The sequence below is a fragment of the Doryrhamphus excisus genome, chromosome 4 (genome assembly GCF_030265055.1).
Source record: "Doryrhamphus excisus isolate RoL2022-K1 chromosome 4, RoL_Dexc_1.0, whole genome shotgun sequence".
In the NCBI taxonomy this organism is placed as follows: Eukaryota; Metazoa; Chordata; class Actinopteri; order Syngnathiformes; family Syngnathidae; genus Doryrhamphus; species Doryrhamphus excisus.
Genome location: NC_080469.1, coordinates 14,539,370 through 14,566,678, shown reverse-complemented (window position 1 = coordinate 14,566,678; position 27,309 = coordinate 14,539,370). Strand labels below are relative to the sequence as shown.

General features: G+C 41.0%; 4 protein-coding genes across 6 annotated transcripts; 2 read left to right on the top strand and 2 right to left on the bottom strand.

The window, feature by feature from the left end:
* The first annotated feature begins 509 nt into the window (after positions 1-509).
* On the top strand, positions 510-6,088 carry areg (amphiregulin). The gene is made up of 6 exons (XM_058071070.1): positions 510-814; positions 969-1,118; positions 2,581-2,794; positions 2,872-3,045; positions 5,197-5,309; positions 5,776-6,088. Exons 1-5 carry the CDS (start codon positions 778-780, stop codon positions 5,288-5,290), a joined length of 669 nt encoding a protein of 222 aa, XP_057927053.1. The 5' UTR covers positions 510-777; the 3' UTR covers positions 5,291-5,309; positions 5,776-6,088.
* A 5,376-nt stretch (positions 6,089-11,464) lies between these two features.
* Positions 11,465-15,383, bottom strand: LOC131128541 (granzyme A-like). Of its 2 annotated transcripts, none has more exons than XM_058071475.1 (6): positions 14,776-15,383; positions 13,735-13,935; positions 13,518-13,659; positions 12,226-12,364; positions 11,750-12,025; positions 11,465-11,671 (listed from the first exon to the last, which is right to left on the bottom strand). In XM_058071475.1, exons 2-6 carry the CDS (start codon positions 13,871-13,873, stop codon positions 11,516-11,518), a joined length of 852 nt encoding a protein of 283 aa, XP_057927458.1. In that variant the 5' UTR covers positions 13,874-13,935; positions 14,776-15,383; the 3' UTR covers positions 11,465-11,515. The 2 variants fall into 2 exon arrangements, with proteins under 2 accessions (XP_057927458.1, XP_057927459.1); XM_058071476.1 differs by having other exon boundaries at positions 15,118-15,151.
* Positions 15,384-16,040: 657 nt separating this feature from the next.
* Positions 16,041-21,638, bottom strand: LOC131128540 (cell division cycle protein 20 homolog B-like). Its single transcript, XM_058071474.1, has 10 exons — positions 21,447-21,638; positions 20,921-21,030; positions 20,810-20,849; positions 20,590-20,706; positions 19,606-19,817; positions 19,411-19,505; positions 18,246-18,474; positions 18,056-18,181; positions 17,859-17,982; positions 16,041-16,691 (listed from the first exon to the last, which is right to left on the bottom strand). Exons 2-10 carry the CDS (start codon positions 20,939-20,941, stop codon positions 16,594-16,596), a joined length of 1,062 nt encoding a protein of 353 aa, XP_057927457.1. The 5' UTR covers positions 20,942-21,030; positions 21,447-21,638; the 3' UTR covers positions 16,041-16,593.
* Positions 21,639-21,977: 339 nt separating this feature from the next.
* On the top strand, positions 21,978-26,061 carry gpx8 (glutathione peroxidase 8 (putative)). Of its 2 annotated transcripts, XR_009129663.1 has the most exons (4): positions 21,978-22,236; positions 22,368-22,629; positions 23,072-23,572; positions 23,704-26,060. XR_009129663.1 is itself a non-coding variant. In XM_058071477.1 (3 exons), the coding sequence occupies exons 1-3, from the start codon at positions 22,030-22,032 to the stop codon at positions 23,233-23,235; spliced, it is 633 nt and encodes a 210-aa protein (XP_057927460.1). In that variant the 5' UTR covers positions 21,978-22,029; the 3' UTR covers positions 23,236-26,061. The 2 variants fall into 2 exon arrangements, 1 of the variants encoding a protein (XP_057927460.1); XM_058071477.1 differs by having other exon boundaries at positions 23,072-26,061.
* The last annotated feature ends 1,248 nt before the right edge of the window (positions 26,062-27,309 follow it).

The following is a 27,309-nucleotide window of genomic DNA, read 5'->3' as shown; positions in this document are numbered from 1 at the left end:
CGTGGCGTTTGCAGGTACTCCGGTTTCCTGCCACATTCCAAAAACATGCATGTTAGGTTAATTGACGACTCTAAATGAATAGATAAGATTATCATTGACCTCATCGAGTCTACTGCTGCTGTTTATGGTTAAGCAAACACTCACAATGCGCTTCAGTTTATTTATTGTTATTAACAAGCAGAGAACGTTTACACAGGAGCTGCTGTCGGCCACTCTCTACACTCCTAACACTGCTGCAAACACTCAGCTGACAGCTGACATTACACACATCACTTCCCATCACATATTCTGTACTGTATTACACTTCATACCACGTCTTTTAAATGCCATAAATTTGTACTTTCATTCATTTAGCCTTTTTTATTCTTAAAAACATGACTTAAAAGATGTTACTTCTACTATCCAATGAGTGGATGCTGCAATATATGACCATATAAGGAAAGTGGAAGTCATAACAATTAAATGCGGAAGTCCAAATGTTGCTTAGAGAGTTTTAATGTTGATGAGAGGGGGGTCAGAATACATGAATGCAATTGGTGTCTTCATTGCTTCACATTCGTTATTCCAGCACAGACAACATGTGTGAGGACTGCGAATGCCTGAGGCAGAGCTTAATCATTACACACACACACACACACCCACGTTTCTCCTTGGAGTACATAGACAGGCACCCGTCTATAAAGGCTGCACCCAATACAGTACAGGTTAAAGAGAGCACAGTCTCTTTCACACACACACATCACCGAACAAGTCGGACACACACTCTCCTCCTGGGATATGAACACCTTCATTCTCACCTGCCTCCTCTGCCTTGGTAAGTCTTACCAATTACTGCAGGAATATAAAATACAAATATTTTCACATAAAATGTCAGTATATGGTTCACAATATGGCAGTATCTTTATTCCTTAAGACCACTTGTTTAGTTTTTTAAAATATTTGTGTCCCCCTCTCCACACCCACCCTAGTACTTTACAGTGTTCTTGGCGCTCAGGGATCTGAAGCCTCATCCTCCGGAGAGTTAGGGGCCGTGACAGGGACTTCGGCCTCTGGGGAAGGCCTCCAGGTCTTGCTGGGCAATGCCGATGAGGACGATATTGACCTAGAGGAACTTGCAAGTGAGTTTCTCTTTGGTTTGATTCGGATTTCTTCTTTTTTATATGGCAAAAACTGGGCGAGGCACATGTCAGTTAGTTCTATTAGGTCAGTCAGTGCTCTAAATTGTACAGACAACAAGATTAATATTAACATTATTAACATTTCTACAATTCTTTACATGTTGGCCCAGCCACTTGTTGCTAGGCAGACTTCACATGCAGGGCTCACCGTAACTGTCCCGTAAGTAAATAAAAAAAAAACCTACGAGCCACTTTGGCATGGTATGGTATAGCATGTTTATTTGTTTCAGACATGTGTAACAAGTTACATCATACGGTTACATTAGCACAATTCAACATGTCTGAAAAGGAGAAGAAAGAAACAGAACTTATTTAATCCTACCTAAAATAATGACACTATAAACCTTGTGCATTATTTAGGGAATGAATACAATTTGAAAAATTATACATTAATACGAAATAATAAAGCTATTTTTGGGTTATGTCTTTAATTTCCTTGAAGTTGACATCAATATTTATAATACAGTTCTTTCATGTTTTTGACAGTACTGTACTTTGGCTTCCTTCAATGGCGCTTCAACTAACATACTTCATACCTACAATAGATTTATACACAATCATTTCACATGGCTCTGTATTAATTACAAAATACTAAGACCCCAGCGAATGGCAAAAAAGAAATAATAATACATTTTATTTGTATAGCGCTTTTCAAAATACTCAAAGACACTTTACAGAAGAATGGAGTTGAATAAAAGCAAGTAAACAATTAGTAATGGACCCATAAAAAGCCAGAAAAATGCATTTTTTGATACTCAAAAAAACCTCACAGTTATTTAAAATAAAATTGTATAATACAATTACATGCATGCAGTATTGTACTGTGCAGTTAAACAACATCACATCTTGTCAAAGCATCTTCCTGTTGGAAAATGTTGAGTATATTGTCTCATGAGACAGCATCTTCTACTGGATTCATAGCACTCTTTTTTCCTTCACCGGTGATGCCATCAAACCACTTTCCAGTTAGGCTTGCATTAAACTATTTACAAAAAAAGGAATGCTGAACAGGTGAGGTACTCTTGGTTTTTCTCTAAAAAAATAATAATTATCGGCCTGATATGGGTATAAAAATGCGATATCAGTTGATATCGGCATTTTCCCAATTATGGGGGGTGGTGTGGCTCAGCTGGTAGAGTGGTCGTCTCCTAACCTGAAGGTTGTGGGTTCATCCTCCGTCCTGCTGTGATCATGTCGAAGTATGCTTGGGCAAGATACCGAATCCCCAGTTGCTCCTGATGCTGCTTCATCAGTAGCTAAATGTGCTAAGAGTATCAAAGCCGAATACCATTTACTATTATATACAACACATACGTGTTCATTCCACAACAGGCTGATATTGGTATCGGAAATTGAGTTAGACAATAATGCCATATCGTTTTTCGTTTTTTCCTACTTCCAGGTGAGTTCCTCCGAGATGACAGAAAGAGAAAAAAAGGCAAAGGCAAGAAGAAGAACAAGCAGAAGAGCAGGAGCACCACTGCATCCAACCCCGGGCACACGTTCTTTACATCCACCATTGAAACCACAGAGGACCCCTGCACCTCCACCCACTTAGGCTACTGCATTCACGGCTACTGCAAGCGCATGGAGGGCCTGCGGGAGCCTGTGTGCATGTGAGTCCACAAATCGTTCATTTGCTCATTATTTTGATCTTCCACATCATTGATTGATTTATTCCTACATTTGCCAGTTGCATGAAGGGTTACGACGGCGAACGCTGCGGGATCCAAACTCTGGAGACGATAAGAAACAAACCAGAACACATCCACGACAACGTCGAGTGGGTCCAGATGCCCTTGGTGATCACCGCCCTGGTTCTGTCCATCTTAAGCTGCACTGGCGTGCTGCTCATGGCCTGCACACAGTGAGTACACCGCAGCACCTTCTGTTGGGATCAGAAAAGTCTAGAGGACTCTTGACGTAAGAGGTGAAACTGTCCATGAATTGCAATGGAACTAAGAAATATTTCTCCTTAAATCACAACAGAAAAAAATACAGTAAAATAACATAGTTAAATATTATAATTAATGCACGTCGGATGAGTGGTTAGCGCACAGGCCTCACAGTTAGGAGACCTCTCAGCCATTTCTGTGTGGAGTTTGTTCTCCCCGTGCATGCGTGGGTTTTCTCTGGGTACTCCGGTTTCCTCCCACATTCCAAAAACATGCTAGGTTAATTGGCCACTCCAAATTGTCCATAGGTATGAATGTGAGTGTGAATGGTTGTTTGTCTATATGTGCCCTGTGATTGGCTGGCCACCAGTCCAGGGTGTACCCCGCCTCTCGCCAGACAGCTGGGATAGGCTCCAGCACCCCCGCGACCTTAGTGAGGATAACTGGTACAAAATGAATGAATGAACAACACCTGCTGTAATACTGTTTATTTTACACTAATATCACAGATAAAAAAGTGAGCAACATCCTGTGAGTTGGCATCAAAAGCCACTTACACAACAGAAAGTACACAACACACCCTAAACACACCCTCAGTGTACATCGTCTGCATCTCACTCGTACTTTTTTACTCCTCAAATCTCCCGACTATGCTGTAGTAACGATGGCTCATGTTTCACCTGAAAGTGACACACTTCCTGGAAAGAGCACGGCAGTTCAATATGTCACCAAAGGGATTGCATGTGCAAGCAGGTCAAAAGTCCATATTATTTGATTTTTTTATGGCTTTACAACTGCAAAGACTGCAGTGGTGTTGGACTGATTAGAAGAAGAAACTATTACGCTGGGAATAAAAACATCACATGCCTCTCCACAAATATAGGTGAAAATAACAAGAGAATAGAATGGAAATCAGCAGTAGTCTATCAGTGCTGAATAATCCTAATTTTCTTCATCCTTCTTAGACAAGCATTTCCTGCATATGACTGAATATTGACACGAATCCACGCTTTTCATAGCTGTTCATAATAGGTTCGTGCTCAACTGCTGTTTTGCTACCACGCTAAAAAATAAAAGCTATTTCCCGCCTGTCACATATGACACCTAATACTGTATTACGACATTATTCTCGTGAATCTACCACTGTATTCTTGTAAAATTATGAGTTTTTTGTCATAAATTCACACGTCTCGTCAACATTGCATGGAAGTCGGGAACAGTACCTTTGGATTGGCAGACCAGGCTGGTGGTCCCCCTTTTTAAGAAGGGTGACTGGAGGTTGTGTTCCAACTATAAGGGGATCCCACTGTGTGATCACAAACCTACAAGAGGTTCAATGCGGTTTTCGTCCTGGTCACGGTGCTGAAGGGAGTTTGCCCAACCAGTCTGCATGTGAAAAAACGAGATTGCGAATACAAGCGGCTGAAATAAGTAGGGGAGCTGGACTCACCCTAAGAGGAGCTCAGTCATCCGGGAGGGGCTCAGAGTAGTCGCTTCTCCTTCACAGGAGCCAGTTGAGGTGGCTCGAGCATCTAGTCCGGATGCCTCCCAGACGCCTCCCTGGTGAGGTGTTCGGTGGTGATGATAATGCCCCGGGGCAGACCTAGGACACGCTGGAGGGATTACATATGTCTCACAGCTGACCTGGGGACGCCTTGGTGTCCTCCCGGTGGGGCCGGAGGAGGTGGCCGGGGACTGGGAAGTCTAGGCTTCCCTACTTCTCTGTGTTACCAAGCGTACGAAAATGGATGGATGGATTCTCATAATATTAGAACTTTTTAAAAATAAAATTTCCACTATATTTTGGGGGTAATTTTACGGCTTTATTTTGGTAATATGATGACTTTTGTTTTGTAAATTTACGACTTTAATCTCTTAATATTGCAACTTGTACATTTGCCTTTTTCTCATAAACTTCATTCTCGTAATATTATGACTTTTTTTCTTCTAAATTGACGAATTTATAATATCAATATTGCACTTCTTTTTTCAATTATCACTTTTATTAGCTTTGATCCATCACATTACCCAATACTTTATGACCTGATTCATAAATGGCAACTTGTGAAAACGGCTGCTGGAATTTTACTTTTGAAACTACTCACGTCATGTATCTTTTTTAGTTACAGGTCACATAAAAACATTCTGGCGTCCTACCTGGGTAGCTGGTCTGAGCAACAGAAGCTGCAGAAACCTACCAGTGATGTAATGGTGTGACGGAACACATGAAAAGGAGGTGGGTTCTGTTTGTCACACTAATAATTCATACTGTAATAAGTCTAATAATTACTACTGTAATTATGTACTGTACTGTAATGTACTGTAATAAGCATGTACTGTAATAAGCACACAAAGGACAAAACATATCCAGTCATGTGTTTTCATTGCAAGCAAAACAGTACACATCTACCTGTGAGTTCCTTATGGCTTGTGGTCAAAAGACATGCTAGCATACATGCAGTACAGGAAATTAGTTCAGTACTCCCGCAAACATTGCTTAATGGGGGCCATGGTTTCTAACCAATCTTGCTCAAATTTCGCACATGTGTGCTTGTCAGTCCCCTAAAGATGAGTTACAGTGTGTAGAGCACCTTGGACTTATGGGGTGTAATAATGGGGTGCCATAATGTGGTGTATTTGTGCACAGGTAATACAAAATTTATGACTCATTCTAATATTGTGTGTTTATGGTGTCTCCTCAGGCAGCCGCATCTCCTCCAGACGACCAGAAGCTGAAGATTGAATAATTGCTACATTAGATGCAGCATAAACTGTCCACAATTTAGCACTTAATTTATTTAGTGTGATTATTTATCTGTATGAGTGTTTGTATGTTGAATTATTATTATTTCCATTATTATTACATGATTGTCTGTATGTGAGGATGCTGAGCGTTCAGTTCACAGACAGTTTTATTTATTGCACTGCTCTTGTTATATATATATATATAGGTCAGAGAAACTGTCATTATCTAACTGTGGGAAAAGATGAGGTGACATTTGAACAATAAAATGTCTTGAGTGTTACCTCTGTGTTGACTTTTGTATTTATATTACCTCAACACCTCAACCTTTTGTACTCAGACTTTTACGGTGTGACACACAGACGCTGACATCACTGAAGTATTAGAGTACCACAAAAGATAGAAATACAATACAAACAACCAGACGGTATCTCACAAAAGTGAGTACACCCCACACATTTCAGCAACCATTTTTATTACAATATACGTTGTCAGTGCATAGCAATGCAATGCAATGTCTAAACATACGTATGGCAACACAAGTGAGTAGCAAGATAATTGCGTCTTGTCTAGAGTCAAATGTGGTGGTGGTAGTGTCATCGTCTGGGTTTGCATGACTACTGCATGACTGCTCGAGTTGTGGACTCCTATGGAGCAGCACAGAAAGTGTTGTAGTTCTTCCAGTATCTGCACCTATTCAGTTGTATTTCTTTGGATTTTGTGGTTACTGTGAAAACGGTTTGTTTTAATGTATTCCACAGTGTGGGATGCCCACTCTGCTGTGGTTGGTCACCCTGCCAGTGCAGAGAAAGAGTTCCGGTTTGTGCCGCTAACTGTATAGGACTTGATAAATGGTGTAAGAGTTAATAATATCCAGGGGTTTCCACCGCTGCCGAGTGCATAGAAAGACTTTCAGTTTGTACCGCCAACTTTATAGGAGTTGATAATAAATGGCAACTTATCTTTTCAAAATAAACATACAGCCATATGTGTTGGATCCCGAATCCGATCCGGAAGTGGAGACTGGACAGCCCGAAGTTTCTCAAGAAAAGAGGTTACTTCAAGACGTCTCTCAATGGTTAGTAGCTTTAGCATTTTAGCGTTACTTTTTCTACAGCATCTGTAATGTGTAATGTGTTTTGCGGGACTACCATTGTGTAAAAAAACCTGGGCAACGCAGCTTCCTCTATGCTATAATGCTACACAGAAAAGCGCTTTTGCTCCATGACTTACACAAAATAAAGGACACTGATAAACTGTTACTTAGTGCTTGCTCTTCTGACTCTTCCGCACGACCAAGTACCGTTGGAGAGGCGTAGGGCTTCAGCAAGTTTGTTGGCTAGTCCAGCTGCATACTGGCCCATGTTTACGAAACAGTCCAATGTGATATGCAGTTGACAGATTAAAATGTGTTTCTTTTGCTGGTAGGGAATCAGGAACTCCAACCACTTGTGCCTGATGGTGGCGTCTTTAGGAATTATAAACAAATGTGGCGTTGCCTTTCGAAGCATTCGTTTAGCAAGAGAATACAACATTCTAAGTACATTTATAGTAGGTCAGAAAAGTGGAAAAAACAAAATAGATCCCATTTGACAAGGTGGTTAACTTTTAGTCATTCATTCATTTTCTACCACTTATCCTCACTTAAGCCTATCCCAGCTGTCTTCGGGCGAGAGGCGGGGTACACCCTGTACTGGTCGCCAGCCAATCACAGGTCACATATTGACAAACAACCATTCACACTCACATTCATACCTATGGACAATTTAGAGTCGCCAATTAACCTAGCATGTTTTTGGAATGTGGGAGGAAACCGGAGTACCCGGAGAAAACCCACGCATGCACGGGGAGAACATGCAAACTCCACACAGAGATGGCCGAGGGTGGAATTGAACTCGGGTCTTCTAGCTGTGAGGCCTGCATGCAGCCACCTGCAACCACTCTCACACCGTGAGCCTTTTAACTTTTAGTTTTTTATTTAATGTTTGTTCTTTTTCAAATTAAATATAAACAAATAGTTTCCATTGTCCTACCTGATGTTCTACAAATGTGCGATTAATGCGTGTGTTTATATTTTGACTCATTGGAGTCCTAATTAAATCAGGACTCATAGAAAGCCACTTCAGAATAATCCAATGTTTCACCATTCTCCATTCTTGAGTGTGTGTTTTTGGTCAGGACTCATGACCTGCCACTGAGACCAAGTCATATGGCTCCCTTGAGAATCTTGAAATGTAACTGTACCTGTGGTAGAAAAAAAATATCCTCACTCAGAAAGAGAACGCCTGAAATTAGGACACAGACCTGAACCAAGTCTCCACAGTAGGTTTCTCTGTATGCTTCATTTTTGCATAGACTGTAAACATAAGGCTACTTTAATTCGCTTTACAAAATAGGTTCATAAAGGTGTGGTCTGTGAGTTTCCGCTGCTTGCATGTGGGACATGGGCTTTTGTGTGGGTGACCATGGAAACCAGGTAAACAAAGCAGCAATGGCTGGTCAATCCCAGTGATTTTGCTTCCAGTTTAAACAAAGGGCACCTGGAATTTCCTGGGTGTGGCTTCACTTTTATCTTTTCAGTTGCCTTTTTATGGAAGCAGGTCAGCATTTTTTGTTGAATGACATTTGTTTTTATTAGCTTCGACTATTTTACATTTTTTACATGTTGTTTTTTTAAGCCAATCTGTAGTTTATTTGTCTCACACTTTATCCACCCTGAGGTGTAAGATATCTGATCCAACATGCTTGTTGTCATGTTTTTTTGCTCAAATACAGTGGTTTCATGTGATTTGGTTGTTTGGTATATAAATAAATGAAAATATGTGGCAAAAAATGGTTCAAAAGCTATGGATAAAAAGTTAAAAGCGACACATCTCCTAAAAAGGATTTAGCCACAGCAAGAGTGAGTGCTCTTCTCGCCATTAGACAATCATTGACGTGTCTCAAGCTAGCAGCAGCACAAAACAGCAGAAACAAGGTCTGGAAAAAGTTCTTTTTTTATTAGATTTGCTCTAAAATGTTTAAACCATTGAGTGTGTGGTGTGCTATTAGCAGTTAGCCATGTTTTGGCTAGCTACTTGTGTTTAGCATTAAGAAAATGTACATGTATTGATAGTAATTGCATTTTTTTGTATGTTATAATTCCATGTGCGTCAAAGAAAGCTTCACTCAAGCAAGAAAAGTAAGTCTTATGTACAGAGTTTTCTTTTGTTGGTTTGCTAGCTGTCTAGCGGCTCACGATGTTCGCTTGCATCATCTCTAGGTCGGTTGCGGGTCACCACACGCAATATATTTTATGTTGTTGCCATTCTTTGTGTTCCAATGGCGATTTCTTTTCTTTTTTCCACCTCTCATCAAACAAAGGATCTCACAGTGCAGCATTAAAACAACAAAATGAGGCATTTCAAATACAGTATTTACAGTGCAACAGTGGAGCCGTATAGCAATATAACAACCGCAATGATGTCTATCGGAGAATTTATTATATAAGGTGATGATATTTTAATGAACTATTTGTTCTAAAACATAAGATGACCCAGAATATAAGACTCTTTAGTGTTTTTGTGTCTATACCAAGAAGAAAAGCGCTGACTCGCTTAGGGAGAAGTTGTTTGGCAAGACAACCTGTCTCAAAAATGATATTTGTGCCAGTGACATATATTACCACTTGACTTTTAAGTATCTCCCTCTCATTTGCATACAGTGCCACCTGGTGGTACTGGAGGCATACACATGAGATCGGACGTCTCCAAATGTGCAGCCTGGGAGCTAGTTGTGGCCCACAGTTGTTTTTTTTATTGTTCTGGGCCTCTTTATAAAATAGAATTTAACAAGAAAAATGAAAAAGAAGAGAAAAAAATAAAACTAAATTTTACTTTCTAATATGAAAAAAAGTAAAATTTTGGTAGTATTTCAGAAAAAAGTAAATATTCTGAAAAACAAAACAACAAAGTTGTAATTTTTGGAAAACTCGATGAAAATTTACAAGGAGAAAGTTTGAAATAATTGGAAAATATAAAAAAAAAAACAAAGAGTGAAAATATTAGGAGAAGAAAGTCTCAATTTATAGAAGAAAACTGATTATTTCATGATGACAAATAATGTTGCATTGTGTTGAAATATTAAAGAAAATATAATGTTTTGGTTCAGCATGTTGGCCACACAGTCAGAGACCTGGGTTTGATTCTCCACTTGGACATCTTTGAGTGGAGTTTACATGTTCTCCAGGTACTCCGGTTTCCTCCCTGTTTTTGGAATGCTAAGTTAATTGGTGACTCCAAATTGTCCATAGGTATGAATGTGAGTGTGAATGGTTGTTTGTCTATATGTTCCCTGTGATTGGTTGACGACCAGTCCAGGGTGTACCCCGCCTCACACCCAAAGATAACGGGGTTAGGCTCCATTGTTTATGGAAGTAGAAAAAGTGCTATTATGATAAAAGTGATATTATGGGAATAAAGTCTAAATATTCTGAGAAAAAGAAACAACCAAAATGGGTGAAAAAAGAGCCAAGACTGAAGTTCATACTGATATTATTTTTCACCTATGTCACAAAGCTTAGATGCAGTTTTACCAAATCTCAAAGTGGCCTGTGCATCGGGTATAGAACAAGTTTGGACACCCCTATCGTAACACAATTTCTACATTTTGATTTGTTGATTACATTTATAACAAATCCTTTTGTAGGCAAATGAAGCTGGCATGTGTGAATACAGCCTTTTATGTTTCTCAACATTTTGCACAACATTTCCTGTGTGGTGGGTTTGAGACCCACCAACCTTTTTTCAGTTCTCTTGTGGTTTTGTCTCATTCCAACCCCTTTCTTCCTGTGCGGCCCAGGACTCCGTGTTCTTGAGAACATTTAGCCCTCGTCGTTCACAGAAATGCTCCACCATCAGGCTTCATTTCAAATTAGTCAACCCTCATTGCGAATTCTGTTTAGATGTAAAATCATATTCTTTCTTTGGGTTTGTCATGCATAGTCGTAATCTGAGGTAAGGCTTTCTTTGACCTTTAGCGTCAAAATAAGTATTTCCCATAACGGCTGTTGTAGGTAGCCCAAATGAACTCTTTTTCTTGCACTTAGATGCACAGAAAAGGGAAAGAAATATGTGTTTATGTTTCACATAAGGATTGTGAATGATGGGCAAAAGTCCCCAAAAAGTGCAGTTCCCCTTTAAGGTTTAAGATTCTGCTGTATTTCAATTTTCTATCATTATATTGTGATATATCCCAAAAATATTGTGATGTATGCCAAGGTCGTTAGCACGCAGGCGTCACAGCTAGGAGACCCGAGTTCAATTCCACCCTCGGCCATCTCTGTGTGGAGTTTGCATGTTCTCCCCGTGCATGCGTGGGTTTTCTCCTGTCTCCTCCCACATTCCAAAAACATGCTAGATTAATTGGTGACTCCAAATTGTCCATAGGTATGAATGTGAGTGTTGAATGGTTGTTTGTCTATATGTGGCCTGTGATTGGCTGGCGACCAGTCCAGGTGTACCCTGCCTCTCCTGTCCGAAGACAGCTGGGATAGGCTCCAGTACCGCCATGACCCTTGTGAGGTTAAGCGGTAGAAAATGAATGAATGCCAAGGTCCATATCGCCCAAATAGTGTGACAATAAATGAGTAAGCCTGAATTTCTGTAACATTTGTTTACTTTATTGAAAGGGCCACAAATACAAAATGAAACATATTTGATTTATTTTTTCTTGATGATGTTTTTGATCCACTCGAGTTGCTTAGCAGAGAGAAAAGTGTACACCCCAGGCTTTTTAATCTGACCACACCCTTTAGGTCCAAATGAAGTGACACCGACCAGAACTCCTTTGCACAATAGCGGACCACCAGAGTCGCCCTAAAGACAAAACACAAAAAAGGTTTAGTTGTTTTTTTTCTTTGTTTGTTGAACTCCTTCACACAAACGATGACTTACAGAGCAGGTATCCGCCACCCTTCTACCATCGGAACCAGCACATATCATTCCCTTAGTGATGATCGGTTTGAGATTGTAGTAGTCAGGAGAGTTGCATTTGACTCTGTCCACAACAGTCACATTGACAGACATGAGGACGTTGGACATTTGCTTGGCGACATTGTTGGTCACCCCCCATCCGGCCACCACACAGCTGCTGCCAGCCATCGGATCTCTGTCAATTTTAGGCAATGGCAAAATGCTCACTGCCGGGGTCTTCTTGACAACTTTGTCCAGCTGGAATTTAACAACAAGTTAGCCTTTCCAGTTTTAAAGTCACAATTAGAAATTAAAATTAGAAACGAATGCTGAGATATACTGCTGAAAACATCACAACATATCATAGCGGGCCAATATGTACCCTCATACCTCAATGAAACCATGACAATATTTCCATATTATTGCATTTCTCTCCATATTGTCAGCGTACATCTCACCTTGAGCAACTTGAGGTCGTTGACCTTTTCAGTCACATCGTAGCAAGGATGAGGGAAGTGGCTTTTGACGTTTCTTATCTGGCGGGAATCCTTCTCTGTATTCTTAATGTTGTGTACACCAAGCAGCACCCTCTTGATACTGTGTGGATGTCAACATAGACTCATCAATATCTGCATGTGACAATACTGGCCATAATTCAAAGGGATTTGGTTTGGTTGGAGTTCTAATCCAACAGGAGACTTTGAGCAGATGAACATAGCATTGATTAGGCTAGTGAATTTTAATGTATAATATCAAGAATATACACATTTTAAAAGTATTATTATTCATTCATTTTCTGTACCACACTGGGGGGTTAGGGTAACGTTAGGGTTTGTTAGGGGTTGGGGTTAGGGTTTGTTAGGGTTACGGTTTGTTAGGGTTAGGGTTTGTCAGGGTTTGTTAGGGTTAGGGTTTGTTAGGGTCAGGGTTTGTTAGGGTTTGTTAGGGTCAGGGTTTGTTAGGGTTAGGGTTTGTTAGGGTTAGGGTTTGTTAGGGTTGGGGTTTGTGTTGGGGTTTGTGTTGGGGTTTGTGTTGGGGTTAGGGCTAGGGCTAGGGGTTATGGTAAGGGGTTAGGGTAAGCGGTTAGGGGTTAGGGGTTAGGGGTTAGGGTTAGGGTAACGCTTATCTTCACGAGGGTCGCGGGCATGCAGGAGCCTATCCCACAGGGCACATATAGACAAAACCCATGCATGGGGAGAATATGCAAACTCCACACAGAGATGCCCAAAAGTGGGAATCCAATACGGATCTCCTAGCTGTGTGGCATGTGCACTAACCACTCGTCCACGTTGCTGCCACAAGCATGATCAGGATATTCTATAATATATTTCTTGTGACAATTTCAATAACTGAGCTCAAGAAAAACGTAAATGGAGAAGCAGTTTTCAAAGTGTGAGTACAGCAGCTTCAGAAAAATAAAGTAAAACGTCTTTTTATAGCCACTAAGCTACAGTATGTTTACATTTTATGTGACATTTAACGGCGACCAGTCCAGAGTGTACCCCGCCTCTCGCCCAAAGTCAGCTGGGATAGGATCCAGGACCCTCGTGACCCTAATGAGGATAAACAGTATAGAAAATTGATAGATGGACATTTAAAGGCAAAATGAATTGATTTTCAGTTACATTGAGTTACACTTTGCCACACTTTGAAAACTGCTGAACTATCAGATCTTAATGAAAAAAACACATTTCCAAAACTGATATTTTGATCATTTCCTCCATATACAATAGTTACATGCATGTCTTACTCAGCACAGTGGGCTGCAGTTAGAACCCATTGTGGGTGGATCAGAATCCCTCCACAGTTTGGTTTTTTGTTTTCCAACAGAGCCATGAACGGCAGTGAGTGGGGCCTTACTTCACTCCCGCCAATAATCTCCGCTGCATCATCTACGGACAAATTGAATAAAGTTGTAAATGAAGGGATTACTAATCATCAAAATGATTCCAAAGTGTTCTACTCACTTGGTGCGGCAATGAGAAGAGCCACGGCAGACAGAAAGCCACTCAAATGAACCAGTGAGAACATCGCGATCCAGACGAAGCCCACCTTGATGAGTCTTTTTATACGCTGGAAGGATGCGAAAGGCAAAAACGGCCACATCACATCTTGTGGTTTGTGACAGTTCCTGTCACGAACATCTCGAGTCTTCAGTCGGGGGGGCTCTGTGGTAAAAACAAAGATATAAGACTCATGAACACATGAGTCACAAGAATGTGTGTGAAAGCTGATGTCAAGACAGAGCTTGATGCTGAAAAAAATGTGTTTATTCACGTGAATTAATCTACATTTTTAAAATATCATTTGGTTAGCAACCCATACCATAACTCAATACACAGTACCACCTAGATTTTTGTTATTCAGTTGATCAGACAAAAACTATTTTCCCATAGGAAACCATGTAAAGTGCAATGACTAAAAAAAACGTTAAAAAAAAGTATTTTACAAAGAATAATTACAGTTTTACATGCAAAAAACAATGTGAAATCATTCTAATGATGTTGTTGATGCAGTCTTCCATGGCTAGATCAAATTCAATTGTGTTTCTCACCTTCTCTATCAAAATATGCAACTTTATTTACCCCCGTGGTGGGTTATTTAGCAGTCTCACTCAAGAAAAAACACATAGCTGTAGATACTGAGTCACCAATGCATAGGGTGCTTTGTTTGGGCACTTTACGGAACGATACAGTCCAGTGCAAACATACTTGTTACAGTATGTGTAATATTGTACAAAATGTGGGATATTTTTTTGACAAGAAAGGAATCATTTATTTGCTTTGTCTTACTTTTCAAAGGAAATCTTTTTTTTCTTTCTCATAGTTTTTTTCTTTGTGGTTCTGTCACCCACAAGTGAGACATTTCCACACCCTGACACACATTCAGTATGCCTCTCCAAATTTCGTCCATTAACATACAGCTTCATGCGTACATCCACAGGTGAGCTTGCCTGGCTGTAGTTCGCTTTGCAGCGGCTCCAAATCTGTTTGACAGCCAGCGCCTACCTCCGTACTTTATGTCCGATGGTTGTTGGATTTAATCAGCTTCCTCTTTTTGTCCTCTTGATCCATTGATCCGTTGTGCTGTCCTGATGTTTCCTTTTAAGGCCTTTTTTGTTGACAAAATATAGCGACTTCATACAAGAGTCGCTGAGAGGCTGAAGCCAGGCCTTTACTTTGTCTGACGCGCCACACATAAAAAATCTCTGAGATACAAAAAATGAGTTCAACCTTTTGTTAAAGAAAATTAATGATCAACTTATGATACCGTGCACAAACTCATAATCAAAGTAATCACATAGATTAAAGGAATTAGCGGCCAACAAAAAATACGGCAACCCTGCTCACCCTCTCTCTTTGTCTCTCTCTTGGCCACACAGGTGAACAGGTGCCTATATTAACGAAACGTCACCGCCCATAACCATTTGACCTACTTCCCTTGTCCACGTGATCACAACGAATCTAAATAATATCATAAACAATAACAAACACCACTATTCAAATTTAAACTATCATGCACCTACAAAAAATCAATCCAAATTCATTCATGGCTCCTACAGACGCTTTACAGCAGGGGTCTCAAACACGCGGCCCGCGGGCCAAATGTGGCCCGCAGGACACTATTTTGAGGCCCCCACCTTGATATGAAAGTTTAATGTTAGTACGGCCCGCGCAAGTTTGATATGGATGCTGTATGGTATCATGTCCCCAGAAAAAAATATTACGTTTGATTAATGTTCATGTTAAAGGTTAAATAACTGTTAATAGTTATCCTCCCTATCCGTGTGGAAGTGGTAAGTTTTTGGCTATTTAAGTTTAAAGAAAATAACTTGAAGGCTACCGTTTAGGTCGCTAGCTCTCTAGTTTGCGAGTTAGCATGTGTCTCAAGACCCTGCAGTTGCGCAATGTTGCAAATAAAAGAAGTATAAATGTGACTATAGTCATGTTTTGTCATGTCTACAGGGCTCTAATAATGCTTTGTTCATTTTAATCTGAAAAAAATAATGTGTCTACCCACCAACTATATGTGGTTTCTTAAGTTTGTATTATTTGCTGTTTTATTATTATTATTATATTTATTTATTACTGATTGATTGATTTTCTTTATTCTTGATTTATGTATTTATTTTCATCTTATTTTGTGCAGAAAAATAAAAATTAAGATATTTTAGAACAGTGGAATGTTTTATCAGAGCTTTTATTGTAGAAAATCGGAACCAAAGCACTGAAAAAGTTTGTATGTTTTTCTGTTTTTAATAAATGCGTTTGGTTTTTTTTTTGGAAAACCTGATGTGGCCCAGCCTTGCCCAGACCCTAGCTCCAGTGGCCTCCAGGTAAATTGAGTTTGAGACCCCTGCTTTACAGTGAAGAAAAATAGAGATGAGTAAAAAAATAGAGGAGAGGACACATTAAAATACAACATCCATACATTCAGAGCTAAAAACAAGGCTAAAAGCGGGGCAAAGCAGACAGGTATAAAAAGTTAGACATTGAAAAAGGATTTAAACAGGTGGGTTTTGAGTTGCTTTTTTGAAGGTGGGTAACATAAAAGGATTTGATAGAACTCATTTGATGTCCCAATACAAATGGGAAAGTTAAAAGTCCAGATTTACGCAAGTTGGGAAACATTTCTAAACAACTTGTACCTAAGTGCAACTTATTTGGATATGATGCCATTTTTTTGCCAACATCTGCAAGAAGACCCGTAATGTTACCCTCAGGTGAAATTAAAGTGGTTAGAATGTTCAGACGATGCAGTTAGTTGAGCAAAAGTAACAGCAATATGTGTTGGTGGATTGACACAATGGATAATTAGATGTCTAATTAGATGTCCCAGACGGAAAGGCATTGGTCCGCTCCAACAGTGAACAGCTGGCTAGCATCAGGGTTTAAGGTCACGTGCAGGATGCGATTTGAATGACCTGGGGAAAAAAAACAGCAAAGATATTGATATTTGACATTTGGTGCAGAACAGTAACATTCTTCAAATACATTGTGGAATTCTTACTCTATACGAGTCTGGATTCCTTTGAACAACTCCAAAAAATGTGACCTTACATCAAATGTTGACATTTGCTGAATCCTTGGTGATATGAGTGAGTCGGCCCAAAAAATGTGTAAATATCTTAATGATGGAGTCATCATTGGCAGTCCAAATGGCAATTTATTGTTTTGAACTCAGCGTTAGTTGAGCTGTGATTTAAGATAATGAGATTTAGGCCGGTGGATGAGTGGTTAGCACGAATGTCACACAGCTAGGAGAGCCGAGTTCAATTCCACCCTCGGCCATCTCTGTATGGAGTTTGCATGTTCTCCCCGTGCATGCGTGGGTTTTCTCCGGGTACTCCGGTTTCCTCCCACATTCCAAAAACATGCTAGGTTAATTGCCGACTCCAAATTGTCCATAGGTATGAATGTGAGTGTGAATGGTTGTTTATCTATATGTGCCCTGTGATTGGCTGGTGACCAGTCCAGGGTGTGACCCGCCCCTCGCCCGAAGACAGCTGGGATAGGCTCCAGCACCCCCTGTGACCCTCGTGAGGATAAGCAGTAGAAAATGAATGAATGAGATTTAGGCCCCAAAAGAAAAAAAAACAATACGAGGGGAAAAAAATTGTTCCCTCGCTACATTGTGGTTCACCTTTTGCAGACTTGCTGTTTCGCAGATTTTTTTCTAACAGTGTATGAATGTGTATTGTGTTCTGCGTCCTTGTGATGTATTAGAGCGATATATCAGTTCTCTGTTGTACGTGTGATATTGTATTTACTATTGCTACCAGTAGAGGGTGTTGTACACTCATGTGAGAGTTGAAGACGTGTGCAGCTGGAGCAAAGAAATCATCCCTCCACTCCATCTCAGTATGGGTTTATAAGCAAGGTATGGGTTTTTTCATCATTTTTACAAGAACAAAGTGTGCCTAATATGAAAATAAAGTTGTAGTTTAAAGTGGAAATATTCTGAAAAATGATTTGAAATGAGAAATTTCAAACATGACACATTTGTTTTCTGTGTGGTCCTTTAGAAATATTCCTATGGGGCTGCTGCATGTGAGTTTAATGTTGTCATTAATTGTTTTGCCATCCTTTACCTGCCAGGCAGAAGCTCGGTGTGAGTGTAGATAACTTCCACTCCCAGCAGATAGCGCTGTGATGAGGGAGGCCGTGACCTGTGATCAGGCGTCTGGTGGCGTCTGTCCAGCTCAGAGAGCAGATCTGCAGTCGGAGTTACAAGTTATAATGGTATATTCTCTCTCACTGATGAGTGCCTGTGTGATGTTCAAAGCACCTGTGAGTTGCTGTCTACAGAACTGACACAAGTCACTGACTCGGTATCCCAAATCCGAAGCTTCCCGTCTTTCCATCCTCCACCTGTAGCAATCATCTTTCTCTGCCATGGACACCATCCCATTGCCTGAGAGTAAACATCATATTTTAAACTAAGCAGCCACTGTATTGAGTACATAAATTATACCTACCTTGACAGCACTTGGTTGTTTCATTGTAGCAACTGGTTGATGTGACCTTGTGACACCCATGACACCACTATCCCAAATGTGGAGGAGGCCGTCTGTGGATCCACTGGCCAGCCACTTGTCATCAGGTGACCACTGAAGGCTGCATAGGGCCTCCTGTTGGACAACAGCACCCACCAGAGGAGCTGGAGCCCGCGGGTCATAATGATGGATATGTCCCAAGGTTGAGCCACTGCCAAAGCATAAAAAACATCAATAATTTCATCAACACACGGTACATATGTTGTTCTTTAAATTACAATTATGTTTATGAATTCCTGTATGAAATGTATTGGTAAAAAGACACATCATTTTATATTCAGGGTCTTGGGATTTATGCATAACTTTTCCAAAAGCACATTGAGATTTTTAAGACACATTGGTGCAATGATCATGCTGTCTCATACGCATCTTAATATGCCACTCCTGTGAGATAGATGAATTATAAATGATGAATGCTCAATAACACAGGTTTAGACAGATTTGTGAACAAGGGAGGCTAAGGGAGAACCCACACATTGTGTTCTGTGTCCTGATTGGCTAAGGGAATGTAGCCCAAAGTCAATCAATCTCCTCCGTATCTTCCTATGAAGTACAGAATGCGTTCGGCTTGCCAAATTTACAAAAAAATTCCATCACTAGCAGTGTGACTCTGAAGTTTTAAATGAAGTTTTATCCCAGACGACACCCACAACGTTGATAAAACGTTCTGCACCGTAAAAGGCACCTGCAGTCACACCCAAGAGGCAGAGGCTGTACGGCAGCATTACGCAAGGAGGAAGGCAGGAAGAAAATATGACAACAGGAGAAATATGTTTTAACAAGTGGAACAGCGGCAGGATGACAGAAGAGGCACGGCCAGAGGAGTAACATACGTGTGAGTCACTATTTTAGTGTGTGATAATCTTTTAATTGCAATCTACTTATTATTTGCTGATAATTTCAAACATAATTTGAAGGACAAATATCAACTTTTGAGGAGTCAGTACAGTAGTTCTAACAGTGTGGGTTCACTATTTGTCAAGCCATAAGACACTGTCGCTGACAGTAACCAATGACTTCTGGTGGTTCCTGCAATGCCATTAGTGGTCAAACCCTTGTTGGGTTTCTATCGGTGCGTTTTTGCTACCTGCTAAGAAGCTGCTGATTCCAGGAAAGGGCTCGAACAACAGACATGTGTGAGGGTAGAGTCCTCACATTCTGCCCCCGTTCAACGTCCCACAACTGCAGTCAGACAGAGAGGAACACATACACATCACTGCTGATTCATCATGATACATCCGACCCCCCCCCCCCCTTTCCCCCTCTTTCACCCCCAGCATACCTGCACCTCTCCTCGCCGGGTGCCAATACACAGAATACGGCCATCTCTGCTCCAGCACAGACACGAAACAGTGTGGCGGTGACCTAGGCCCGGTTCTAGACGCGGTTCCAAACGTCCCAGTACAGAGTGAGTTTCTGAATTCCAAATGTAAACAGAAGAGTCCAGAGCCAATGCAAGGAGGCCATTACAGCTGCAGTCAAGGAGATTTGTGTCTGGAAGGTAGGAGACAGGAAGTGAAGGTAGGAAGATAGATAGCTAGCTTGGTAGGTAGCAAGGTAAGGTACGTGTTAGTATGTTGGTGTCACTGTAAGCATGGTAGGTTTGAACCTACATCATTCACATTCATACCTATGGGCAATTGGGAGTCGCCAATTAACCTAGCATGTTTTTGGAATGTGGGAGGAAACCGGAGTACCCGGAGAAAACCCACGCATGCACAGGGAGAACATGCTGGAGATTCCAGCTGAAATTCAAACCCTGATCTTCCTGATCTCGTCCACAGCGTTCTTATTTTGTCCATATGTACTCCACTTTTCCAAGGGGTCACGGGTGTATAACTGCTGGTGTGTGAGTGACAGGTAGAAAAGCTCTGACTTGCTTGGGGAAATGTTGTTTGTCACAACATGTTGTTTGCATCTATACATGACTAGACTCCAAATATAAGACAACCTGTCTTTTTCAAACCTGGCGAATACGGTTTTCTGAGTAGGTTGCCAGGTAGATAAACAAAGTAAGAATGGTTGGTAGATAAGGTGTTGATAGATATCAGTTAGCATAGGTAGCTAGTAGTAGGTATGAATGTGAGTGTGGTGTGAATGGTTGTTTGTCTATATGTGCCCTGTGATTGGCTGGCGAACAGTGCAGGGTGTACCCCGCCTCTCGCCCAAAGACAGCTGGGATAGGCTCCAGCATACCCACGACCACGATAAGCGGTACAGATGGATGTATTTATAACATGCATAGCTAGATGGCATATATTCTTACAGTAGTCGTTTACCAGGGAAGGTGCGGCCAACTTGAGTGCTGACTTATGGTGCAGACTCGCCAAAGGTGTGTTCATAACACAAAATGGCTTCAAATCGCTTTGAATTTCTTCGCAATCTGCAAAAACCACAATATATGTATAAATATTATATGTGTAATACAGTCTTTAACTAATGTTCATTTCAGGTAGTGTGTTTTCTAGAAGTGTGTAGTCAAGTACCAGTTGATTGTGGATCTTCATGAGCAGTCCACATCCATTCCTGCAAAGTGAATAAACAAACACATTTTACTTATGTCTTTAAAGGGTGTTTGTGCACTTTGGTGAACTAACTTGTTGTGGGGCTTTAACCATGAACGAGAGTCTCTGTGAGCTTGTGATGCTTTGTGCTATTGGTGTCTTTTTAGGGTCACGGAGAGAGGTGTCTCTAATTAGTGTTGAATCTGTAAAAAAAAATGACACCTTTCGTGAGAGCTCTTTCATGAAGTGCATGACAGTGAGTATTCCCGTCAATGCTTGCACACGTAGGTTACACTGGTTTACCACCTTTTTCTTCACTAGAAGTGTCTGTAAAAGACGAAGTGTCAAAATTTGGACCACAAGATGTGATGTTCAGCCCTGAAACCAACGGTGCACCACGAAGCGCAACAGTACCAGTAAGTGCTGTTGCGCTTTGACCACAGGTGACCTTATGCGTGTCAATTTTCATGCAAATGCTGTAAATGTTGATCAACTGGTGCTGTTGCGCTTTGACCACAGTTGACCTCATGCGTGTCAATTTTCATGCAAATGCTCTAAATGTTGATCAAGTATATTACATAATGCCTAATAACGTCCACAAATTAAAAATAAACACTACCTTCTCTCCCCTGTGCTGCCTCATGTTGTCTAGTGGGAGAATCCAGCTCCAGCCTCTGGCATATGGCATCAAATTCAAAGCTGGGCCAACAGCGACGCCCAGTGGTGAAAGGTGTACTTGCAGCAGGACTCTGCCAACTCTGCCTGTGGATGAGCCACGTCCGAAAGCGTTTGTATGACGTCACACATGCCTCGTTTTCGCCCTGTAAACCAATGAAATGATACATTAAATATGTTCGAATTAGGAATGATCAATGTGTGTCTCTCTTGATGTTTAGGATTGTGTGTATGTAACACGGTGTATGTGTGTTTTGGGATGCTTGAGTTAAAATCCCCCAACCTCAATTGACACTTCGTGTGTTTATTTCAGTGCAGGGTCCCACATTAAGGTTTAAAAGCGTTTATGTCTCATGTATACGATAGTGCAATTTTAATTTTCACACAATATACTTCAGACTGTAGTCTTATTTTGAAGGGTACACATACTTTTGCGGTGTTGCCATGTTTTGTAGCTAGCTTTACTCTACTTGCCCCTCGTCAATTGTCTCATCTCCGCCCCTCGGGTTCTTTCTTCCCCCTCCAAGATGGAGGCCTTAGGGGGCTACCCCGCCAAGTCCTCCGGGCCTAGAGTGAAGAAGTTGACGGTTCTGTTGAGCATGACAGTCGGCGTGGGTTGTTTGTTTTTACTTCAGACGCAGCTGGTGAAGCCCCGAAAACCGAAGGACTTTTATTCCTTCGAGGTGAAAGACGCCAAAGGAAGGACTGTTTCTCTGGAGAAGTACAGAGGAAAAGTAAGTCCACATCATCAAAAGGCTTTGCGACACCCGTGCAAACTCTTACTTGCTTTTGTTTGAAGCAGAGATGATAAAATAACTATTAAATTAGGATTTTAGAGTGATGTAAGACGTTTCCTTCCATGCAGGCTTCTCTGGTTGTAAACGTGGCGAGCCACAGCGAGCAGACGGAGGCGGCTTACAAGTCTCTTCAGGAGCTTCACAGGGAGCTGGGAACGTCTCACTTTAACGTCCTGGCCTTCCCCTGTGGACAGTTTGGCGACACCGAGACCGGAACCAGTCGGGACATCGAGGCCTTGGCCAAGTCCACATACGGCGTTACGTTTCCCTTCTTTGGCAAAATCAAAATCATGGGCTCTGAGGCTGAACCGGCCTTCAAATTCCTTACAGGTATGAACACCTTAACGCACCACGGCAATAGCAAAAAGAGTGTTTTGACTTGGAGGTGTTATGTGACTTCTAATAGTGTTAATTGTGTGGTTAACTCATCTGAATAAATTGGTTAAAGGAGGACTTGTCATCTCTTAATGAGAAAGGTTATTTAGTTATCTACTCAAAAAATGACAGGTTTGGGATGGAATGACTTAAGTGGTTGTATTCATTCATTTTCTTTTAAATGTTAAATGTGTGTCAGGGTTCCTTTATGACAGTGCTTGTCAATATCAGTATGGCAGTGGGGCCAGCCACCCTAGGGATCGCAAGGCAAGGAGGCCTTTCAATATTAGTGCAGACCTGCCAACATGTATGAATTAGTTTTACTCGACATGCAGTTTCACTATTTCACAAAAATACAGAACCACTCCTTTATGGCAATATATTTCATATTTTTCAGATTCTGTGCAGAAAATTCCCAAGTGGAACTTTTGGAAATTTCTAGTGAATCCAGAAGGGAAAGTGGTCCGCTTCTGGCGAGCAGATGAGCCCATGGAGAGCGTCCGTCAAGAAGCTGCGACGCTGGTGCGAGAGCTCATCGTCAAGAAGCGCGTGGAGCTATGATAGCGTTGTATTCATAGCTTATTGGACACAATGTCCGTCCATCCGTCATGATGACCGGGACTAACAGGAACTTGAACTGTTAGCGGTTGGCCCATGAATGCCAATAAATGCAATGACGAATGCGATCATTGGCTGCATTTTATGCTGAAAAAAATGACAATCGTGCTCAAGACCACTAATGAGAAGCCACTAAAGTGTTGGATTTTGTCTCTTCCGCGAAACATTTCAAAGTTTTCTATTAAAATGTATTTCTGCATTGATGCAACATAATATGTAATGTGGTGTTTTTATATTGTAGCGGTGATAGGACCCTTCAGAAACATGCAAGTATACAAATGTAAGTACTGCGTAAATTGACTCCAACATGAGAATTCATAAAAAAAATGCATTTACCTTCAAAAATGTTAAAGCACAAAGTATGCAGTATTTGTCTATAATCCATGTCTTATGACTTCTGTTTTGTTGCAGTGCTATTGAAGTCATGCAAACAATCAGCCTCCCCTGCACTACCACCTTACACCACATGGGGCGACAGTGAGTTCTATTTAAGCCAAATAATATTAGAATGGCTATATGACTATATGTATTTGTGAGTGACCCAAACAACACAGAAAACGCAAGTGCATGCATATACAACTGTCTAAAATGTCTAGGCAAGATTATTTAAAATCAAGGGGGTCTGCGGTGTACAGACCGACCACCAGTTAGTTGATTAAGAGCTGCTTCTGAATACGGTTGGTGTTTACCACAATTGTTGGCATTGTTGCTGCAACACATAAGCTGTGAAATGTCACGAATGGCTGTTGAAATGCAGTCGTCTGTGTTTGCAGATGAAGTGGCCAGTCGTTGGGCAGTCACAGGTAAGCTGGCACACTAAAACCAGACCAGCTAACAAGACACTGCCTTGCGACCGTCCACAGAACAATAACTGCATGACTTGACAGAGGTTTGTTGTGAGATGAAAACGTGACAAGATTTGTTGTTCAGAAAATAAATATCTCATGGGCACTAGGGCAGGGATGTGAAAAGTGTTAAAACTGTTGCCATAATTACACCTTTATTGCAAATTAACATCTTTAACTGTTAATCAAGTGTATAGAAAAGCGATCTCCATGTGAAAAATCAGTGCGGCCATTGCCGTCAGAGGGAAACCAAGATCGACAAATGACCAATAGGTACAACCTATATGCATTGGCCACCACTAGCATTTACTTATACATTCCTGATCAAAATTTTAAGAGTTGAAAAATGGCAAGAATGTACATTTTACACTGTTGGATCTCAGGAGTTTCCAAGTCGAATTTGTGACAAAATCAATTTATTGCAAGCAACGTTTAAATTGGCTTATGAACACAGCTTTTAAAAGACAAAATTGTGGTTTCATTGTCATTTTCTGTCATGATTTCTTGATGGCAAAAGCAAAAAAAAGCTTTCTCTCTTTGAACGCGGTCGGATTGTTAAGCTGCATGCGCAAGTCCAAAGGTCCTGAGTGTTCATTCATTCATTCATTTTCTACCGCTTTTCCTCACGAGGGTCGCAGGGGTGCTGGAGCCTATCCCAGCTGTCTTCGGGTGTGAGGCGGGGTACACCTTGGACTGGTCGCCAGCCAATCACAGGGCACATATAGACAAACAACCATTCACACTCACATTCATACCTATGGACAATTTGGAGTGGCCAATTAACTAACATGTTTTTGGAATGTGGGAGGAAACCCATGCATGCACGGGGAGAACATGCAAACTCCACACAGAGATGGCCGAGGGTGGAATTGAACCCTGGTCTCCTAGCTGTGAGGACTGCGCGCTAACCACTAGACCGCCCGTGCCGCCCATCCTGAGTGTTATGGAACAAAAAAAAGTCAACTGGTAGACACCCCACCCCACCCAAAATAGTGAAAAAATGTAAATCCTTGCCATTTTTCAGCTGATCTTAAAATCTTGAGATTGGTTTATAAGCTATCATCGGGGCCATCTCGGCTTTTGTATCTGTTTACCACAGAGGCCACAACAATAATGGTCATTAAAGCTACTCAGACCTTGTCCATGCTTTGTGTATACATATCGGAACAGTGCGTGTACCTTTACATCACAACAAATAGATCTATTTTCATGGAACGTGTCCAAAATGTAATGTAATGTAACCCTCAAACTGGTGGAAGCGTAACAGTTCAGGGAGCAGAGGAGTGTGAGCTGGGCAGTACTTAGCAACACCAGCTAACATTACACTGCCTCTCAACCGGTCACTCATGTACTGCATGCTCTCATGCATCTGTGTCTATGAGGTGAGTAGGCAGCAGCAGTGAGGAGTGCGGCTGACAGCTGTCAATCAAACAACACAGCCTGCAGCGAGACACTGCCACACTGTCACGCCTGGTAATGTTCTACTGTAAACCAATGACAACTTTCTTTTTTTTTTTTTTTACCTGGGAAGGGCTGTTTCTTCTCTTTCTTGTGACCTCTGGGTGCATTGTCTTGTTGTTGTTCTGCAAAAGCACACAAAATGATAAAAAATACACTGCCTCTTGACAAAAGTCTGCTGGGATAGGCTCCAGCATACCCCCTGCTAACCCTCATGATATTGTATGTTGCTTAAGACACAATAGCCTTTCTTTTTCCCTCAAGGCTGTATGGGACAGGATAGTAAACAAGCTTGAACTCACACTATATGTACAGGATTTGGGAATAAAGGGACATAATGTACACTATTCTATTGTACTAGTTCATACAAATAACAACAGAAAATATAATAAATAATAAATATAATAATAAATATCAGTGTTGCAATGTTCACAAACGTATTTCACCCCTTTTAAACATTTTAGTTGTTTTTATGCTATGAATTATTACATATACATAGTATGTAGAAACGACAAAAACTGTAGTATTATAGTTTCTCCTCATGATTTCTTTGTTATGGTATGTGTTGCTTACCCGTTTAATTCCTGCCTTTCAGGTGCATCGTCGATTTTCCCCCATGCAGGTCTTCTGGAGGATGGCAGCCCCCCTCTGCTTGCTGCACCTGTTGTGGTGTGGTGTGTGTGTGTCCTCTCCTGGACGCACCCCCGCTCTAAATAGTCCCCTAGGCGCACTGTGCAGCGGGAAGCACCGGTCCTCTCCTCCTCCACTGTGATTGGCAGCTTCTACTTTTTTTTGAAGCGTTTAATTAAGCGCGCCCTCTGTTACAGTGATTCCCTCCGCGTCTTGGTATCCAGTAGCAACAAATGGATACAGTTAAAAAAAATTGGACGCGCACTTTGTTGGCAAGTTAAAGTTTCCACCCTTTCATTTGTTTGAGGTGCTAATACCGCCCGATAGGATAATGCGCACAATATTGTAGAACTATCACAATAGCAGTTAATTGGCGCTAAGTGCAGCTGAAAGGCGCGAGTGGATGCGCGCTCCTGCCACCTGCCACTTCCATATGTGTCCACGAGCAGCGTGCACCAGCACGCGGGAGTGCACACTGGGTGAGCGTTGGAACTAATGAGCACAATTTGACGTCCGTCAGAGAAAACCCAAGGCACACGAGTGCAGGATTTGTGACGTCACACTGCACCGGTTGCAATCAATGACATACTGTAAATATGTAAAGTGGATATTTGGCTTTTTGCGATACGAATGATCATTTGGGGAAAATAGAATTCATCCCCTGTCATGTATTAGGCTGCTTATTTTTTAACTACCTGTATAAATTCGACATTTAAATTATTTCGTTAATTATGACTTAGTGAGATTACATTGTGATTTATAGTAATTTATATAACTATATATATATAAAGTTAAACTTACACATATAAAAGTTGCTTCTCAAGGAATCCACATTTAAGCAATAATAATTTTGAGTTTGCAATGGCAAACAAAGTATACAATGTATTGTAAAGTAAGCACTGTTAATTATAAATACCAATATTACACATCAAATTTATCAAAGGCCACTTTATTTCATTGCGATATTGTTGCTCCATAAGGTTAAGCATAACACAACATAACAAATCTCCAAATTAGTAGTATGTCAAATATACTTTATTAATTGTATTTTTCATTTGAGTAATGCTGTGGATATTTTTAGACA

Bases quoted from the DNA above. Each gene is read 5' to 3' on its own strand.
- areg (XM_058071070.1), top strand. From the start codon at position 778: ATGAACACCTTCATTCTCACCTGCCTCCTCTGCCTTG. The intron at 815-968 runs GTAAGTCTTACC...CACCCACCCTAG, and splicing joins CACCTGCCTCCTCTGCCTTG to TACTTTACAGTGTTCTTGGC. The intron at 1,119-2,580 runs GTGAGTTTCTCT...TCCTACTTCCAG, and splicing joins TGACCTAGAGGAACTTGCAA to GTGAGTTCCTCCGAGATGAC.
- LOC131128541 (XM_058071475.1), bottom strand. From the start codon at position 13,873: ATGTGGCCGTTTTTGCCTTTCGCATCCTTCCAGCGTATAAAAAGACTC. The intron at 13,660-13,734 runs GTGAGTAGAACA...ATTTGTCCGTAG, and splicing joins TCTTCTCATTGCCGCACCAA to ATGATGCAGCGGAGATTATT. The intron at 12,026-12,225 runs GTGAGATGTACG...GTTAAATTCCAG, and splicing joins ACGACCTCAAGTTGCTCAAG to CTGGACAAAGTTGTCAAGAA.
- LOC131128540 (XM_058071474.1), bottom strand. From the start codon at position 20,941: ATGGTTAAAGCCCCACAACAA. The intron at 18,475-19,410 runs GTAGCAAAAACG...ATGCTTTGGCAG, and splicing joins AATCAGCAGCTTCTTAGCAG to TGGCTCAACCTTGGGACATA. The intron at 16,692-17,858 runs GTAAAGGATGGC...TTTTTTCCCCAG, and splicing joins ACCGAGCTTCTGCCTGGCAG to GTCATTCAAATCGCATCCTG.
- gpx8 (XM_058071477.1), top strand. From the start codon at position 22,030: ATGGAGGCCTTAGGGGGCTACCCCGCCAAGTCCTCCGGGCCTAGAGTG. The intron at 22,237-22,367 runs GTAAGTCCACAT...CCTTCCATGCAG, and splicing joins TGGAGAAGTACAGAGGAAAA to GCTTCTCTGGTTGTAAACGT. The intron at 22,630-23,071 runs GTATGAACACCT...CATATTTTTCAG, and splicing joins GGCCTTCAAATTCCTTACAG to ATTCTGTGCAGAAAATTCCC.